Raw genomic sequence first — 18,342 nt, forward strand, 5'->3', positions numbered from 1 at the left:
TCCCTCTCTCTCTCTCTTTCTCAAGTTCCCTCTCTCTCTCTCTCTTTCTCAAGTTCCCTCTCCCTCTCTCTTTCTCAAGTTCCCTCTCTCTTTCTCAAGTTCCCTCTCTCTTTCTCAAGTTCCCTCTCTCTTTCTCAAGTTCCCTCTCTCTTTCTCAAGTTCCCTCTCTCTTTCTCAAGTTCCCTCTCTCTTTCTTCCCTCTCTCTTTCTCAAGTTCCCTCTCTCTTTCTCAAGTTCCCTCTCTCTTTCTCAAGTTCCCTCTCTCTTTCTCAAGTTCCCTCTCTCTCTCTCTCTCAAGTTCCCTCTTTCTCTCTCTCTCAAGTTCTCTCTCTCTCAAGTTCTCTCTCTCTCAAGTTCTCTCTCTTTCAAGTTCTCTCTCTTTCAAGTTCTCTCTCTTTCAAGTTCTCTCTCTTTCAAGTTCTCTCTCTTTCAAGTTCTCTCTCTTTCAAGTTCTCTCTCTTTCAAGTTCTCTCTCTTTCAAGTTCTCTCTCTTTCAAGTTCTCTCTCTCTTTCAAGTTCTCTCTCTCTCAAGTTCTTTCTTTCTCTCAAGTTCTCTCTCTCTCTCTCTCAAGTTCTCTCTCTCAAGTTCCCCCTCTCTCTCTCTCTCTCAAGTTTCCTCTCTCTCTCGCTCTCAAGTTCCCTCCCTCTTTCTCTCTCTCAAGTTCCCTCTTTCTCTCTCTCAAGTTCCCTCTTTCTCTCTCTCAAGTTCCCTCTCTCTCTCTCTCTCTCTCTCTCTCTCTCTCAAGTTCCCTCTCTCAAGTTCCCTCGCTCTCTCTCAAGTTCCCTCGCTCTCTCTCAAGTTCCCTCCCTCTTTCTCTCTCTCAAGTTCCCTCTTTCTCTCTCTCAAGTTCCCTCTTTCTCTCTCTCAAGTTCCCTCTTTCTCTCTCTCTCTCTCTCTCTCTCTCTCAAGTTCCCTCTCTCAAGTTCCCTCGCTCTCTCTCAAGTTCCCTCGCTCTCTCTCAAGTTCCCTCGCTCTCTCTCAAGTTCCCTCTTTCCCCCCCTCTCTCTATCAAGTTCCCTCGCTCTCTCTCAAGTTCCCTCGCTCTCTCTCAAGTTCCCTCGCTCTCTCTCAAGTTCCCTCTTTCTCTCTCTCTCAAGTTCCCTCTTTCTCTCTCTCTCTTTCTCTCAAGTTCCCTCTTTCTCTCTCTCTCTTTCTCTCAAGTTCCCTCTTTCTCTCTCTCTCTTTCTCTCAAGTTCCCTCTTTCTCTCTCTCTCTTTCTCTCAAGTTCCCTCTTTCTCTCTCTCTCTTTCTCTCAAGTTCCCTCTTTCTCTCTCTCTCAAGTTCCCTCTTTCTCTCTCTTTCTCTCAAGTTCCCTCTTTCTCTCTTTCTCTCTCTCTCTCAAGTTCCCTCTTTCTCTCTCTCTCTCAAGTTCCCTCTCTCAAGTTCCCTCTCTCTCTCTCTCTCTCAAGTTCCCTCTCTCTCTCTCTCTCAAGTTCTCTCTCTCAAGTTCTCTCTCTCTCTCTCTCTCTCAAGTTCTCTCTCTCTCTCTCTCTCTCAAGTTCTCTCTCTCTCTCTCAAGTTCTCTCTCTCTCTCTCAAGTTCTCTCTCTCTCTCTCAAGTTCTCTCTCTCTCTCTCAAGTTCTCTCTCTCTCTCTCTCAAGTTCTCTCTCTCTCTCTCAAGTTCTCTGTCTCTCTCTCAAGTTCTCTGTCTCTCTCTCAAGTTCTCTGTCTCTCTCTCAAGTTCTCTGTCTCTCTCTCAAGTTCTCTGTCTCTCTCTCAAGTTCTCTGTCTCTCTCTCAAGTTCTCTCTCTCTCTCTCTCTCAAGTTCTCTCTCTCTCTCTCTCTCAAGTTCTCTCTCTCTCTCTCTCTCAAGTTCTCTCTCTCTCTCTCTCTCAAGTTCTCTCTCTCTCTCTCTCTCAAGTTCTCTCTCTCTCTCTCTCTCAAGTTCTCTCTCTCTCTCTCTCTCAAGTTCTCTCTCTCTCTCTCTCTCAAGTCTCTCTCTCTCTCTCTCTCAAGTTCTCTCTCTCTCTCTCTCTCAAGTTCTCTCTCTCTCTCTCTCTCAAGTTCTCTCTCTCTCTCTCTCTCAAGTTCTCTCTCTCTCTCTCTCTCAAGTTCTCTCTCTCTCTCTCTCTCAAGTTCTCTCTCTCTCTCTCTCTCAAGTTCTCTCTCTCTCTCTCTCTCAAGTTCTCTCTCTCTCTCTCTCTCAAGTTCTCTCTCTCTCTCTCTCTCAAGTTCTCTCTCTCTCTCTCAAGTTCTCTCTCTCTCTCTCAAGTTCTCTCTCTCTCTCTCAAGTTTCTCTCAAGTTCTCTCTCTCTCAAGTTCTCTCTCTCTCTCTCTCAAGTTCTCTCTCTCAAGTTCCCCCTCTCTCTCTCTCTCTCAAGTTTCCTCTCTCTCTCTCTCTCAAGTTTCCTCTCTCTCTCTCTCTCAAGTTCCCTCCCTCTTTCTCTCTCTCAAGTTCCCTCTTTCTCTCTCTCAAGTTCCCTCTTTCTCTCTCTCAAGTTCCCTCTTTCTCTCTCTCTCTCTCTCTCTCTCTCAAGTTCCCTCTCTCAAGTTCCCTCGCTCTCTCTCAAGTTCCCTCGCTCTCTCTCAAGTTCCCTCGCTCTCTCTCAAGTTCCCTCTTTCCCCCCCTCTCTCTATCAAGTTCCCTCGCTCTCTCTCAAGTTCCCTCGCTCTCTCTCAAGTTCCCTCGCTCTCTCTCAAGTTCCCTCTTTCTCTCTCTCAAGTTCTCTCTTTCTCTCTCTCTCAAGTTCTCTCTTTCTCTCTCTCTCAAGTTCCCTCTTTCTCTCTCTCTCTTTCTCTCAAGTTCCCTCTTTCTCTCGCTCTCTTTCTCTCAAGTTCCCTCTTTCTCTCTCTCTCTTTCTCTCAAGTTCCCTCTTTCTCTCTCTCTCTTTCTCTCAAGTTCCCTCTTTCTCTCTCTCTCTTTCTCTCAAGTTCCCTCTTTCTCTCTCTCTCAAGTTCCCTCTTTCTCTCTTTCTCTCTCTCTCTCAAGTTCCCTCTTTCTCTCTCTCTCTCAAGTTCCCTCTCTCAAGTTCCCTCTTTCTCTCTCTCTCTCAAGTTCCCTCTCTCAAGTTCCCTCTCTCTCTCTCTCTCAAGTTCTCTCTCTCAAGTTCTCTCTCTCTCTCTCTCAAGTTCTCTCTCTTTCTCTCTCAAGTTCTCTCTCTTTCTCTCTCAAGTTCTCTCTTTCTCTCTCAAGTTCCCTCTTTCTCTCTCAAGTTCCCTCTTTCTCTCTCAAGTTCCCTCTTTCTCTCTCTCTCTCTCTCTCAAGTTCCCTCTTTCTCTCTCTCTCTCTCTCAAGTTCCCTCTTTCTCTCTCTCTCTTTCTCTCAAGTTCCCTCTTTCTCTCTCTCTCAAGTTCCCTCTTTCTCTCTCTTTCTCTCAAGTTCCCTCTTTCTCTCTTTCTCTCTCTCTCTCAAGTTCCCTCTTTCTCTCTCTCTCTCAAGTTCCCTCTCTCAAGTTCCCTCTCTCTCTCTCTCTCTCAAGTTCCCTCTCTCTCTCTCTCTCAAGTTCTCTCTCTCAAGTTCTCTCTCTCTCTCTCTCTCAAGTTCTCTCTCTCTCTCTCTCTCAAGTTCTCTCTCTCTCTCTCAAGTTCTCTCTCTCTCTCTCAAGTTCTCTCTCTCTCTCTCAAGTTCTCTCTCTCTCTCTCAAGTTCTCTCTCTCTCTCTCAAGTTCTCTGTCTCTCTCTCAAGTTCTCTGTCTCTCTCTCAAGTTCTCTGTCTCTCTCTCAAGTTCTCTGTCTCTCTCTCAAGTTCTCTGTCTCTCTCTCTCAAGTTCTCTGTCTCTCTCTCAAGTTCTCTGTCTCTCTCTCTCTCAAGTTCTCTCTCTCTCTCTCTCTCAAGTTCTCTCTCTCTCTCTCTCTCAAGATCTCTCTCTCTCTCTCTCTCTCTCTCTCTCTCTCTATGTCTCTCTCTCTCTCTCTCTCAAGTTCTCTCTCTCTCTCTCTCTCAAGTTCTCTCTCTCTCTCTCTCTCAAGTTCTCTCTCTCTCTCTCTCTCTCTCAAGTTCTCTCTCTCTCTCTCAAGTTCTCTCTCTCTCTCTCTCTCTCTCTCTCTCAAGTTTCTCTCAAGTTCTCTCTCTCTCAAGTTCTCTCTCTCTCTCTCTCTCAAGTTCTCTCTCTCAAGTTCCCCCTCTCTCTCTCTCTCAAGTTTCCTCTCTCTCTCTCTCTCAAGTTTCCTCTCTCTCTCTCTCTCAAGTTCCCTCCCTCTTTCTCTCTCTCAAGTTCCCTCTTTCTCTCTCTCAAGTTCCCTCTTTCTCTCTCTCAAGTTCCCTCTTTCTCTCTCTCTCTCTCTCTCTCTCTCAAGTTCCCTCTCTCAAGTTCCCTCGCTCTCTCTCAAGTTCCCTCGCTCTCTCTCAAGTTCCCTCGCTCTCTCTCAAGTTCCCTCTTTCCCCCCCTCTCTCTCTCAAGTTCCCTCGCTCTCTCTCAAGTTCCCTCGCTCTCTCTCAAGTTCCCTCGCTCTCTCTCAAGTTCCCTCGCTCTCTCTCAAGTTCCCTCGCTCTCTCTCAAGTTCCCTCTTTCTCTCTCTCAAGTTCTCTCTTTCTCTCTCTCTCAAGTTCTCTCTTTCTCTCTCTCTCAAGTTCCCTCTTTCTCTCTCTCTCTTTCTCTCAAGTTCCCTCTTTCTCTCTCTCTCTTTCTCTCAAGTTCCCTCTTTCTCTCTCTCTCTTTCTCTCAAGTTCCCTCTTTCTCTCTCTCTCTTTCTCTCAAGTTCCCTCTTTCTCTCTCTCTCTTTCTCTCAAGTTCCCTCTTTCTCTCTCTCTCAAGTTCCCTCTTTCTCTCTCTTTCTCTCAAGTTCCCTCTTTCTCTCTTTCTCTCTCTCTCTCAAGTTCCCTCTTTCTCTCTCTCTCTCAAGTTCCCTCTCTCAAGTTCCCTCTTTCTCTCTCTCTCTCAAGTTCCCTCTCTCAAGTTCCCTCTCTCTCTCTCTCTCAAGTTCCCTCTCTCTCAAGTTCCCTCTCTCTCTCTCAAGTTCCCTCTTTCTCTCTCTTTCTCTCAAGTTCCCTCTTTCTCTCTCTCGCAAGTTCCCTCGTTCTCTCTCTCTTTCTCAAGTTCCCTCTTTCTCTCTCTCCCTCTTTCTCTCAAGTTCCCTCTTTCTCTCAAGTTCCCTCTTTCTCTCTCTCTCTCTCTCTCTCTCTCAAGTTCCCTCTTTCTCTCTCTCTCTCTCTCAAGTTCCCTCTTTCTCTCTCTCTCTCTCTCTCTCAAGTTCCCTTTCTCTCTCTCGCAAGTTCCCTCGCTCTCTCTCTCAAGTTCCCTTTCTCTCTATCGCAAGTTCCCTCGCTCTCTCTCAAGTTACCTCTTTCTTTCTCTCTCTCAAGTTCCCTCTTTCTCTCAAGTTCCCTCTTTCTCTCTCTCTCAAGTTCCCTTTCGCTCTCTCTCAAGTTCCCTCTTTCTCTCAAGTTCCCTCTTTCTCGCTCTCTCTCAAGTTCCCTCACATTCCTTATAAACCACTGATTAAACTATTTTATGTAATCAATGAGCCTGTTAAATAGTTCCAGAATCTGCTCCAACTCTATGTGGTCGTGTCACATCACGGGTTGCTGTTCTCAGTTGCATACAGTGGGGCAAAAAAGTATTTAGTCAGCCACCAATTGTGCAAGTTCTCCCACTTAAAAAGATGAGAGAGGCCTGTAATCTTCATCATAGGTACACTTCAACTATGACAGACAAAATGAGGGAAAAAAATCCAGAAAATCACATTGTAGGATTTTTAGTGAATTTATTTGCAAATTATGGTGTAAAATAAGTATTTGGTCAATAACAAAAGTTTATCTCAATACTTTGTTATATACCCTTTGTTGGCAATGACAGAGGTCAAATGTTTTCTGTAAGTCTTCACAAGGTTTTCACACACTGTTGCTGGTATTTTGGCCCATTCCTCCATGCAGATCTCCTCTAGAGCAGTGATGTTTTGGGGCTGTTGCTGGGCAACACAAACTTTCAACTCCCTCCAAAGATTTTCTATGGGGTTGAGATCTGGAGACTGGCTAGGCCACTCCAGGACCTTGAAATGCTTCTTACGAAGCCACTCCTTCGTTACACGGGCGGTGTGTTTGGGATCATTGTCATGCTGAAAGACCCAGCCACGTTTCATCTTCAATACCCTTGCTGATGGAAGGAGGTTTTCACTCAAAATCTCACAATACATTGCCCCATTCATTCTTTCCTTTACATGGATCAGTCGTCCTGGTTCCTTTGCAGAAAAACAGCCCCAAAGCATGATGTTTCCACCCCCATGCTTCACAGTAGGTATGGTGTTCTTTGGATGCAACTCCGCATTCTTTGTCCTCCAAACACGACGAGTTGAGTTTTTACCAAAAAGTTATATTTTGGTTTCATCTGACCATATGCCATTCTCCCAATCTTTTTCTGGATCATCCAAATGCTCTCTAGCAAACTTCAGACGGGCCTGGACATGTACTGGCTTAAGCAGGGGGACACGTCTGGCACTGCAGGATTTGAGTCCCTGGCGGCGTAGTGTGTTACTGATGGTAGGCTTTGTTACTTTGGTCCCAGCTCTCTGCAGGTCATTCACTAGGTCCCCCCGTGTGGTTCTGGAATTTTTGCTCACCGTTCTTGTGATCATTTTGACCCCACGGGGTGAGATCTTGCGTGTAGCCCCAGATCGAGGGAGATTATCAGTGGTCTTGTATGTCTTCCATTTCCTAATAATTGCTTCCACAGTTGATTTCTTCAAACCAAGCTGCTTACCTATTGCAGATTCAGTCTTCCCAGCCTGGTGCAGGTCTACAGTTTTGTTTCTGGTGTCCTTTGACAGCTCTTTGGTCTTGGTCATAGTGGAGTTTGGAGTGTGACTGTTTGAGGTTGTGGACAGGTGTCTTTTATACTGATAACAAGTTCAAACAGGTGTCATTAATACAGTGGAGGACAGAGGAGCCTCTTAAAGAAGAAGTTACAGGTCTGTGAGAGCCAGAAATCTTGCTTTTTTGTAGGTGACCAAATACTTATTTTCCACCATAATTTGCAAATAAATTCATTAAAAATCCTACAATGTGATTTTCTGGATTTTTTTCTCTCATTTTGTCTGTCATCGTTGAAGTGTACCTATGATGAAAATTACCGGCCTCTCTCATCTTTTTAAGTGGGAGAACTTACACAATTGGTGGCTGACTAAATACTTTTTTGCCCCACTGTAGATGATTCAATTCACCTGGATTCTATGAACCAATCCGGTCTCTCTGTTCCCCCTCTCAGGGTGTGGACTGGGAAGCGTTGCTGCAGAGGCGGCTCCCGCCCCCGTTCGTCCCCAACATCAGGGGGAGGGAGGACGTGAGCAACTTTGACGAGGAGTTCACCGCCGAGACCCCCGCCCTCACGCCGCCCCGCGAACGCCGCACCCTCTCCCGCAAGGACCAGGACTGCTTCAAAGACTTTGACTACGTCTCTGACCTCTGCTAAGGGTCAAGATCAGACTCTCCCTTTAGACTGTAAGAGGAACTGATGAGGGACTCTACACTGCGAGAGGTATGTTACCAGGAGAGGCTTACTGCTGTTCTGTCCTGTCTGAACTGTGAAAAGGCAGAAGAAAGTTACAGGAGGATGTGAATGCGTGTTGCGGAGATGCTGACCTCTATGGATTTCTGGAGGGCCTTTTATAGGATGATACATGAAGATAATCCGGATGATGTAACGCACAGTGGATGAGTGCTGGGACACAGTATCTGTGCAGCATAGCAACACTGGAACTGACTGAAGTTTATTTCCCTATAGAAAGTAATGGAGCCCACTTAAAAGATGAAAAGTATATTCTCTGTAGAAGACAATACAGTTGGTGCAGGGATCATCAGATATGATTACTCTCAAATGGACCTCTCTCTATTGCCTCTCTGTCTGCTGTCTCCTCTCCCTTTATCGTTTGAGGCTGCTTACTGTTTCTGTGTGTAAATTCTGATCCTGCCTCAGTCTGTTCCCATTGCTGTCCATCTAGAGTCCTGCACCTCTCATAAATGACCACAGGGTGGAGCCATAGAGAAGGTCAAGTGTTCCAAAGAAATTGAGATGAGTGGGGTGCAGATTCAGTGTATGACGACTGTCAAGGGATGCCAGTGAGGATGATGAGGGTGGAAGGTTGAGGTGTTTTTCTGTGTTTGTGCTGGGTCCTCACTATGTCATGTTACCCATCGTCTTCAAATGGGATACTCCTCTACTGTCCCCACTCGGTACGTCAGTGAGTTTTATCCTCAATCATTTAGAATAATTTTTCTGTGATTTTAGTTTCATTCTGGTGTTTGATTTGTCAATCATGCCGATGTTATGTCTGGAATTGTGACTTAGTAAAAATTTGAACCCAATGGACTGACTCGCAGCTTTCTGACTCTTCAGCCCAATTACTATTCAGCCAGCTACATTAGCAGCAATTCTTTGAACTTATTTTTTCATTTTTGTGATATACAACCTATAACATGAGTACAGTAGTGTATATTGTTTATGGATTGTCTCACACAATCCAAACTAATATAACTACATTTGTTTGTCATCCAGTATTGTCTGAACTCCTTTTAAAGCAATGTTACGTTCATTATGTTGTGTAATAGAACAGAGCAGAGTGTGCTGCACGTCACCAGACACCGTTAGCAGTAGCGGGTACACTATGAAGACACTCAGTCCTAATGGGCCAAACACGTCTACAGCAGGGCCTTATCTTTTCCATCATTTTGTGTGTGTGTGTGTGTGTGTGTGTGTGTGTGTGTGTGTGTGTGTTCTCTCCAGGTCAGAAACACACTGTGGAATTTGGAGTCTCTCTGTTGTAGATTCACATAAACAATGAATGACTAGGCCTAAGGTCAACATAATGCAATATAATAAAATGGATGAGAATGAAATGGTCAGTAGAGCAGGGCCTCCATAGTGGTGCAGCGGTCTTACGCCCTGCATCGCAATGCTAGAGGGGTCATTACAGACCCGGGTTCGTTCCCAGGCTGTGTCACAACCGGCCGTGATCGGGAGTCCCTTTGGGCGGCGTACAATTGGCCCAGCGTCGTGGCCCAGCGTCGTCCGGGTTAGGGGAGGTTTGGCTTTACTTGGCTCATCGCGCTTTAGCGACTCCTTGTGGCGGGCCGGACGCCTGCAGGTTGACCTTGGTCGTCAGTTGAACGACCTCAAACACATTAGTGCGGGCAGGTGTTAAGAAGCATGGTTTGGCGGTTCATGTTTCGGAGGATGCATGACTTGACCTTTGCCTCCCGAGACAGTTGGGGAGTTGCAGCAATGCGGCAAGATTGAAATTGGGGTGAAATACAACAAATTAAAAAATAGGTAATTTTAGCCCAGCGGGTTATGCCATCACAGAGCAATAGTTACAGCAGTGCTCAGTGATCTCAGGGGGCTGGAACTATGTCTGAAACAGAGAGTACCAACCAGCAAGAAAGTAGACAAATACTGACACAGTGGGAAACCAGTGCAGGTAGGTAAGTGTAGAGATGGTAACATATGGCATGGACAAAGAAATAGGTGCGACACTCTAGCACCCTGAGAACAGAGCTGAGTCTGATATACTGTACAGCAGGAGAGGATGTGGTCCCATTGTTATTATTCAATGTGCTAATGACAATACTGTGCCCTGGAGAAGAGGAACAGGAGAATGAAAGACAGAAGGAATAATGTGTCAGATTATCATTTTGATGCACAAAAGAGAGACGGGGAACATCATTGTAGAGAAAAAAAGGGAGAAAAGATGTGGAGGGGGTGGGGTTAGATGAGGAGAGATGAACGTGTTGATGGTGTGTGTAGAGAGGGGGCACTCAAGCAGTGGGAGTGAGGGGGTCAGGGTGTTCCTGGAACACACTTTTCTCCTCCCTCGTTCTGTCCTTCTTTCCCTCACTCCCATCTTCACTGGAGCCTAGTTTAAAAGGAGACTGCGGTTTCATTTTTTCCTGCACTTTTCTGGTCAAAGCCAATATAAGAAACCATTACCAGGAAGAGACAGGAGTCTCTCTCTCTCTCTCTCTCTCTCTCTCTCTCTCTTTCTCTCTCTCTCTGTAGGACACACTGTAGCAGTCTGGGACACCATGGGCAGTGAAGACCAACATGGCCTTACAAGGAACAGAGACCAACAATAACTACCTTATTGTCATTGTTGGAAAAATATGTGAATGTCACCGATCCAGAAAATATGTTAAACGCAATGACTAACAGGTGTAGCTAAAGAGCATCAGGTTGCTACACATCAATGTCACCAACTTGGCCTGCTGAAGGCTCTACGGCTCAAATGCCCCTGCTGCATGTTCTTCAGTCTGTTTATCAAGTCTGCCAGTCCAATGAACTCTGACCTCTTTACATAAGAAACCAGGACAGATAAGTGGTTGTTGGAGCAATAGTGGGCCTTTAACTAGCAAGAGAGACGAATGCATGCAATTATAGATATCTTCCCTGGCTTGGTCTGCCTCAGAGTCCCACTCACATTAACCATCCTCAAACACTTTGTCTGCATTTCCATTTGGCTCTTTCCTGGTTGTCTCAACATCTTTGCGCTGTGTTCATTAGTGGTAAAGCAAACATTTTTAAATGTGTCTGGCAGTACCTCTTGACCGAAACATCAGTCATCACTCAAAACATTTAGAGACATTTAATTAACAAATATTAGCTTTTAGTGGAGAATTTCGATTTGGAATTGGACAATCTGGCCTGTATCCAAGGAGGTAATAGTTCTCCGTTAAATCTGAACTCTGTCAAGACTTGTTAACTCTGTCCACTTTTCAGAAACCACCCACTCACAAAATGACACTTTTGAGAGTTTTGGGCCAATAGCGTCAATCCAAAAGTGCAGAAGTCCACAAAGCGTCAGTCCACAATGTAGAAATAGACCTACACAGTAAATCAAGGAGAGGTGAAATGTAGAATTAAATTGACTCTACTGATGTTATCTTAACACATCAACAGAGTGATACGTTCCCTGGAGTTAGTGCTGATAACGAGTTAATTGGGACTGTATATGTTTAACTCCTTTAAGAGTAACCAGAAACAGGGAGTTAAAACTACGGAGTATCTACAGATGTTGGAGGGGCGTCATTGTCGTATTTCTCAGAATGCTCTGTTGCAGGTAGATTTTTACAAATGGTTTGTTTCAATATGTAACATGCATTTTCTTAAACTAATATGTAAGTGTTTGGGTTTATGGCAACCATTACTGAGGAGGCTGTTTCAGATTACATGATGTATGTAGTCTCAAGCAACATTATGCTCTGCTCTGCTCTGACATAGATTCTGAATGTAAGTTGTAGGTGATGTAAAAGTTCTGGACATCCTCCCTCTTAAATGGATACCAGTAGAGATTGGATGTCACATTGCAAGACACCATAATGTGACACATTAGGAAATATGCAAATGAGACTTTACACCCTTATACCTCAAATGGAACCATATAAACCCCAAAATAGTGTTGTTTGACCACATAGGAGTTGAATTAACTCTTGCGATTGTATTGAGTGTAAACGTTACTCTAAATAATTAACTCTAGAATACTGAACAACACTGCAGAGATTAAAAATAATTATTTTGAATTAATACTGTACAGAGTGAAACCCAATGAAGCAGAGTTAAATATCAACATTAAATTGAGCGTACACAACTCTGAAAAAATAACTCTGTGGCCAGAGTACGTTTGACATTATTTTCTGGTCAAATCCCAAAACCCTGAGTCTACTTAGGAAATAGAGTCTACTTAGGAAATAGAGTCTACTTAGGAAATAGAGGTGTTGTTGAACTCTGCAGAAGACACTGTCTACTTGGACCTTCCAGTTCAGTACATTGTCCTAGTGTGCACCCAGCTACTTGTATGAACTAAGCTGTGCTATGTTAGCATTGTGGACAACCACAGGCACGTGGTTGCCATCAGATTTGGGGTCAAACACCATCTCCTCTGTTTTCTTTACATTGAGGATAAGATGGTGCTCATCACACCAATTGACAAACCTTTGAATTTCTGACCTGACAGTAGTATCAGCATCTTTATACATCACACCAAGGATGGCGGTATCATCAGAAAACTGAAAAATATAGTTATTAGGATTACTGCTAGTGTACTCATGTGTGTACATGATGAATAAGATGGGTGAACTCCCACAACCCTGCGGGCCCCTGTGCTAATGTCTCTAGCCTCAGAGAGGGTTCTGTTAACACTAACCTGCTGAGTACGGCTAGTCAGGAATGAGTGCTACCACCTTATGATACAGGAGTTAACACTCGTCTGCTTTAAAACTGACTGAGTAGGACATGTGGCTGTGTTGTGTTAAACGCTGAACTGAAATAAATAACAGGCCTCAGGGTTTTCCAGATGCTTAACAATGAGATGCACTATGGTGTTGATTGCCTCATCTTGTCTCACAACTTTTCTTATAGGCAAATTACTAAGGATCTAACACAGGGTTCACATCTGAATGGAGCTCGCACACCATGATCTTTTTATTCTTACAGGTGTGCTTGAAGACTCAAATGACAACTACAGGGTTGATTTCCAACCTAGGAACACAATAATCAATAACAATGGAGACAATCACATTATCACACTCAACAGAGAAGTCATGTACATCAAATCTTGTATAAAAAAAAACATTTAATTCCTTGGCTTTGGTCAGCTCATCTGGTGTGTGCAAGGATTTATTTTGCAGGGTTCATGTTGGTGATTGTTCGCATCGACTCCCACCATTTTTTGGAGTTCTTTGTAAGGAACTATTTGTTCCCACTGATTCCGTGTGTTGTTTCCTTGTCTCTCTGAGCATTTGGTTGAGCTCCTTTTGCACCCATTTCAGTTGTTGTTTGTCCTTGTTTTTGAATGGTTGCCTCTTGCTTCTTGCCTCTTGCAGTTGATCCAGTCCTTGACCTCATTTGTGATGTAGTGTGTGTTGTTTGGGTATGCCTTTTTGTATTCTGGCATATCAGAGTCAACGCAGAAATGTATGTAGTCTGTGACAACCTGTGCTGACTTGTGCATGTCTAACTCGTGAAAAATGTCCCAATCTGGACACAGAACATCCCTTTAGTGATTCTATACTGTCCTGCTTCCAGACATTCACAGATTTCACAAGGGGTTTACTGCTCCTGAGCTGTAGGTAGGTGGGAATGAGCTGGACAGTGTTGTGATCACGTTAGACAGGGATAGTTTGGCTTTAGCTGTGTAAAGGAGATTGAGGATGTACTGAGAGCTCCAACTGAACAGAGAACCAAGCCGACAAGAAAAGGACGGCTATGGAAGGAAAAATACATTTTCTATTCATAGAAAGGTGGTCATTAAAAAAGGCCTGACTGAGACTGAAAAGTGAGTTGGTTAGGATGAAAACAAGTCAGCAAGGGTGATGTTCTCCCTCTGTGGAAAGGGTTCTACATGGATCCTAAAAGGGTTCTACCTGGAACCAAAAAGGGTTCTTCAAAGGGTTCTCCTATCTGGACAGCCGAATAACCTTTTTTGGTTCTACAGTACATAGTGTATGTTCACATAAATTGCAGCCAAGACTGGAATTTTCATTTAATTTCCATGGCCATACTTCTTTTCATAGATAGATTGCATGTCTGCTCATTTAATTCTCAAGCCACCAACATAATATTTGATAGACATCGTTTACCAACTGGGGTCATTTTGACCCCAAGAAGAAACTATTGGAAAAAGCATCAATCACAGCAAAATATCAACTTATGTTTTATCAAAACATCATAAAACATTTGATACATGTTATCTGAAGTAAAAGATTACCAGAATAGACTGTTATTTTAGCAAAATTACAGTTAATCAGCATATTCTGTCAAACATATATATGCATTTTTCCTTTATACAATGTGCAGCTTTTTCCAAAGTACAATCCACATTAGCACAAAAAAAAGCACATTTACCGTCATTTAATTATAGTATCATTTAGTTTTCAGAATTTTTAAGTAAATATCAATTGTCATATTCATGTGGTCAAAATTATCATATTTTAAAGGGGCAGTACACCAACATTTGAAATATAAAACATTTTATTGACAAAAAGGATTCAATTCCCTTCAAAAAGTGATTCTGAGAGACAATGACCAAAACTATTGCAAAAAGCATGCCCACATCTAAGTCACTACAAACCAAAGTATATAGCACCAAACATATACTTCCAAGTTGCACATATAGAATATTGGAGGATATTACAGGAATTCTGGTATTTATATCATATTTTCAGTAGAATAAGTAGAATACACACCAATACAACACTATGTGTACATTTAGAGGGTAGCTGGTTTTTGTATTATTATTTTATCAAGTATTCATAGCACTGACATACTTTTATCAGCTGTTTTGACAACAACTAAGCATGTATGTGGTCTTACCTAGTTATAACCATTTATAACCATAGGCCCTAATATAACTATATTTCGGAGAATACACACCAATACAGCTCTCTATGTAGATTCAGAGCCTATCTGAGTTCTGTATTTCAGTTCTATCAAGTATTGATACCATTACCAGACCTTGTATACCTTTGGCAAATTTTATATATAAAAAATAAGGTTATTTTGGTTTTGTACACAGTCATATGATGCGTGGTATAGAAAAGTTACAACTTAGGAGAGTACATGGGGAGCTCTGCAGATGATATGTCTATCGGGTCGAAATCACTGATACAAATCACTGGTGGTGTGGTTAACAGGTCCCCCTCCACCCTCTGGTGGGTAACTTGTTATGTCTCCAGAGAATCCTGGATTGAAATAAAGGTCCTATTTATCCAATTACTATAGGCAGAAGTATATGTTTTTGGCTGAGGTCAAAATTATCCCAAATGACTTACATTTTTAAATAGTCCATATTGATAGAGAAACACTAAACAATTAATTAGATTTGTTAAGAACAAGTTGATTGACTAAGTCATAAAACATTTTAAGAATTTAATAAACAAACTTTTGGCTGTAATGACAAAAATATGCCCCTTGTAACGGCTTTCTTCCTGGGAAGGAGAGGCGGACCAAAACGCAGCGTGGTTAGAGTTCATGTTATTTTAATAAGGTAACTCAACATGAACAGAATACAAAACAATAAACGTGGCAAAACCGAAACAGTCCTAGCTTGTGCAGAAAACACAAAGACAGGAAACAATCACCCACAAACCCAAACACAAAACAAGCTCCCTAAATATGGTTCCCAATCAGAGACAATGACTAACACCTTCCTCTGATTGAGAACCATATCAGGCCAAACACAGAAACAGACAAACTAGACACAACATAGAATGCCCACCCAGCTCATGTCCTGACCAACACTAAAACAAGGAAAACACACAAGAACTATGGTCAGAACGTGACAGTACCCCCTCCCCCCAAGGTGCGGACTCCGACCGCACAACCTAAACCTAGGGAAGGTAGGGGAAGGTCTGGGTGGGCATCTGTCCGCGGTGGCGGCTCTGGCGCTGGACGTGGACCCCACTCCATCATTGTCTTAGTCCACCTCCTTAGCGTCCTTTGAGTGGCGACCCTCGCCGCCGACCTTGGCCTATGAACCCTAACAAAGGGCCCCACTGGACTGAGGGGCAGCTCGGGACTGAGGGGTAGCTCGGGACTGAGGGGTAGCTCGGGACTGAGGGGTAGCTTGGGACTGAAGGGTAGCTCAGGCTGGTTGACGGCTCTGGCAGATCCTGGCTGAATGGCGGCTCTGGCGGCTCCATGCTGACTGGCGGCTCTGGCAGATCCTGGCTGACTGGCGGCTCTGGCAGATCCTAGCTGACTGGCGGCTCTGGCAGATCCTGGCTGACTGGCGGCTCTGGCAGATCCTGGCGGATCCTGGCTGACTGGCGGCTCTGGCGGATCCTGGCTGAGGGGCGGAAGCTCTGGCAGCGCCGGAGAGGAGGAAGGCTCTGGCAGCGCTGGACAGAGAAGCTCTGGCACCTCTGGACTGAGGGGCGGAAACTCAGGTAGCGCCGGACAGGCGGGAGCACCTGTATTGATGGGACGGAGAGACAACCTGGTGTGGGGTGCCGGCACTGGTGGTACCGGGCTGGGGACACGCACCTCATGGCGAATGCCTTGCATACTATGCCAAATCAACTGCTCTCTCTCTTCACACTCCCCCAATTCTATTAACACCTCCTCAAGACTCTCCTCAACTCCCATCCGTTCACTCTCCTCCATTCTGTCCAATAACTCCTCGACCCTCTCAGACTCAGCCCTCAGCTTCGCCGATAGCTCCGATAACATCCATGGCTCCTTACGGTAAACAGGGGGAGTTGGCTCAGGTCTGGCTCCTGACTCTGCCACACTCTCCCTGTTCCCCCCCCCCCCAAGAAATGTTTGGGGCTGCCTCTCCCTCTCTCATAATGCCGCCTCTCTGCTTTCGCTTTCGCTGCCTCCAGCTCGGCTTTGGTGCAGCAATATTCCCCTGGCTCTGCCCAGGGTCCTTTCCCGTCTAGGATCTCCTCCCAAGTCCATTTTTCCAAATAGTGCAGCCTCTCCCACTGCTGCTGCTGCTGCTGCCTCTGTTGCTTTTCCTACTGCTGCTGTTGCTTCTCCTGCTGCTGCTGCTGCTGTTGCTCCTGCTGCTGCTGCTGTTGCTTCTGCCGCCGTCTGTTACCACGCCGCTTGGTCCTTGGTTGGTGGGTGATTCTGTAACGGCTTTCTTCCTGGGAAGGAGAGGCAGACCAAAACGCAGCGTGGTTAGAGTTCATGTTCAGTCTCCCGTCTGTCCTGAGCTGCCAGAGTCTCCCGTCTGTCCTGAGCTGCCAGAGTCTCCCGTCTGTCCTGAGCTGCCAGAGTCTCCCGTCTGTCCTGAGCTGCCAGAGTCTCCCGTCTGTCCTGAGCTGCCAGAGTCTCCCGTCTGTCCTGAGCTGCCAGAGTCTCCCGTCTGTCCTGAGCTGCCAGAGTCTCCCGTCTGTCCTGAGCTGCCAGAGTTTCCCGTCTGTCCTGAGCTGCCAGAGTCTCCCGTCTGTCCTGAGCTGCCAGAGCCTCCCGTCTGTCCTGAGCTGCCAGAGCCGCCCGTCTGTCCTGAGCCGTCCATCTGTCCTGAGCCGCCCGTCTGTCCTGAGCTGCCAGAGCCGCCAGTCTGTCCTGAGCTGCCAGGCAGCCAGGAGCTGCCAGAGCCCCCCCCCCCCCCCCCCCCCCCCGTGGCCTCTCTTATGAGCGGCAACCCTCGCCGCCGACCTCGGACTGGGGACCCTCGCCACGGGTCCCGAATGGACGGACAGGCGGACAGGCGGGAGACTCTGGCAGCGCTGCTGGAGTCTACCGCCTGCCCGGCGTTGCTGTAGTCTCCCGTCCTTTCGGGACCCGTGGCGAGGGTCCCCAGTCCGAGGTCTGCGGCGAGGGTTGCCGCTCATAAGAGGTCACGGGGGCGGTTGAGGAGGCGGACAAAAACTATGGTGAAGTGGGGTCCACGTCCCGCGCCAGAGCCGCCACCGCGGACAGACGCCCACTCAGACCCTCCCCTATAGGTTCAGGTTTTGCGGCCGGAGACCGCACCTTAGGGGGGGGTACTGTCACGTTCTGACCTTAGTTCCTTTGTTTTGTCTTTGTTTTAGTATGGTCAGGGCGTGAGTTGTTGTGGGCAGTCTGTTTGTTTTTCTATGTTGGTTTTTGTGTTCGGCCTAGTATGGTTCTAAATCAGAGGCAGGTGTCATTAGTTGTCTCTGATTGAGAATCATACTTAGGTAGCCTTTTCCACCTGGGTTTCGTGGGTGTTTAATTCCTGTTTAGTGTTTGTCATTCACCTTACGGGACTGTTCGTTTGTTCCTTATTGTTTTTGTTCAGTGTTCATTTTGCTTCATTAAATTATGGATACTTACCACGCTGCGTTTTGGTCCTCCGATCCTTCTCGCTTCTCCTCCTCAGAAGAGGAGGACGAGGTTCCTTACAAAATGGCCCCAGCTGGTAGCTTAAGAGTTAAAAGGCTGATCTATTCTCAGACCGATCTGGAGAATTTACTTTAATTTAATTTACCCATGATACATTTCAATTTAGATTGAATATGAAATACTGTATTGGGCAGCCTGGAAACATTGTTATTTATTTCAGATAAAAAATGTATATCTGGGACATAAATCAACCAGAAAACATATCAGTAATAACATATCCAACAACAATTTCATGGCATGAAATAAGAGTTTCCCTGCAAAAACAGAATTGAGCAAATAGGACCTAACAATGCGTATTAAACACAATCCTTACATTATGCATCTTGAGTACTTTCTGAATTCTTTCTGAACTTTCTCAATTTGGATAAAAATCTGTGTAATTTCACCCACACTTCAGAGAAAATATATGTTAGCCTACACAGTAAAAAAAAAAATATGAAAAGCCAGAAGGACAAGAAATTGAGCTAATGTGTGAACATCAACAATCTTTGCTCACAGTGATATGAATGTATAAAAACTTGAGTCGAATTACTAATTCATGTGTGCCCTTGGAAAGCAACACTGTATGTTGGTTCAGCAATATGCCCAAATGTTGAGCAA

The 18,342-nt window shown here is 45.2% G+C and overlaps 1 protein-coding gene across 7 annotated transcripts in view; it reads left to right on the plus strand.

Annotated features, from left to right (window-relative positions):
- Positions 1 to 8,237, plus strand: part of LOC139421383 (serine/threonine-protein kinase N1-like) — a 55,135-nt gene extending 46,898 nt beyond the window's left edge. For all 7 annotated transcript variants that reach the window (XM_071172230.1, XM_071172226.1, XM_071172228.1 and 4 more), the window contains one exon: positions 7,141 to 8,237. In XM_071172230.1, coding sequence (XP_071028331.1) covers positions 7,141 to 7,344 — 204 coding nt within the window. In that variant the 3' untranslated portion in view covers positions 7,345 to 8,237. The remainder of the gene's footprint in view (positions 1 to 7,140) is intronic.
- Positions 8,238 to 18,342: the final 10,105 nt, after the last annotated feature.

This window comes from Oncorhynchus clarkii, chromosome 12 (assembly GCF_045791955.1).
Source record: "Oncorhynchus clarkii lewisi isolate Uvic-CL-2024 chromosome 12, UVic_Ocla_1.0, whole genome shotgun sequence".
Taxonomy (NCBI): domain Eukaryota; kingdom Metazoa; phylum Chordata; class Actinopteri; order Salmoniformes; family Salmonidae; genus Oncorhynchus; species Oncorhynchus clarkii.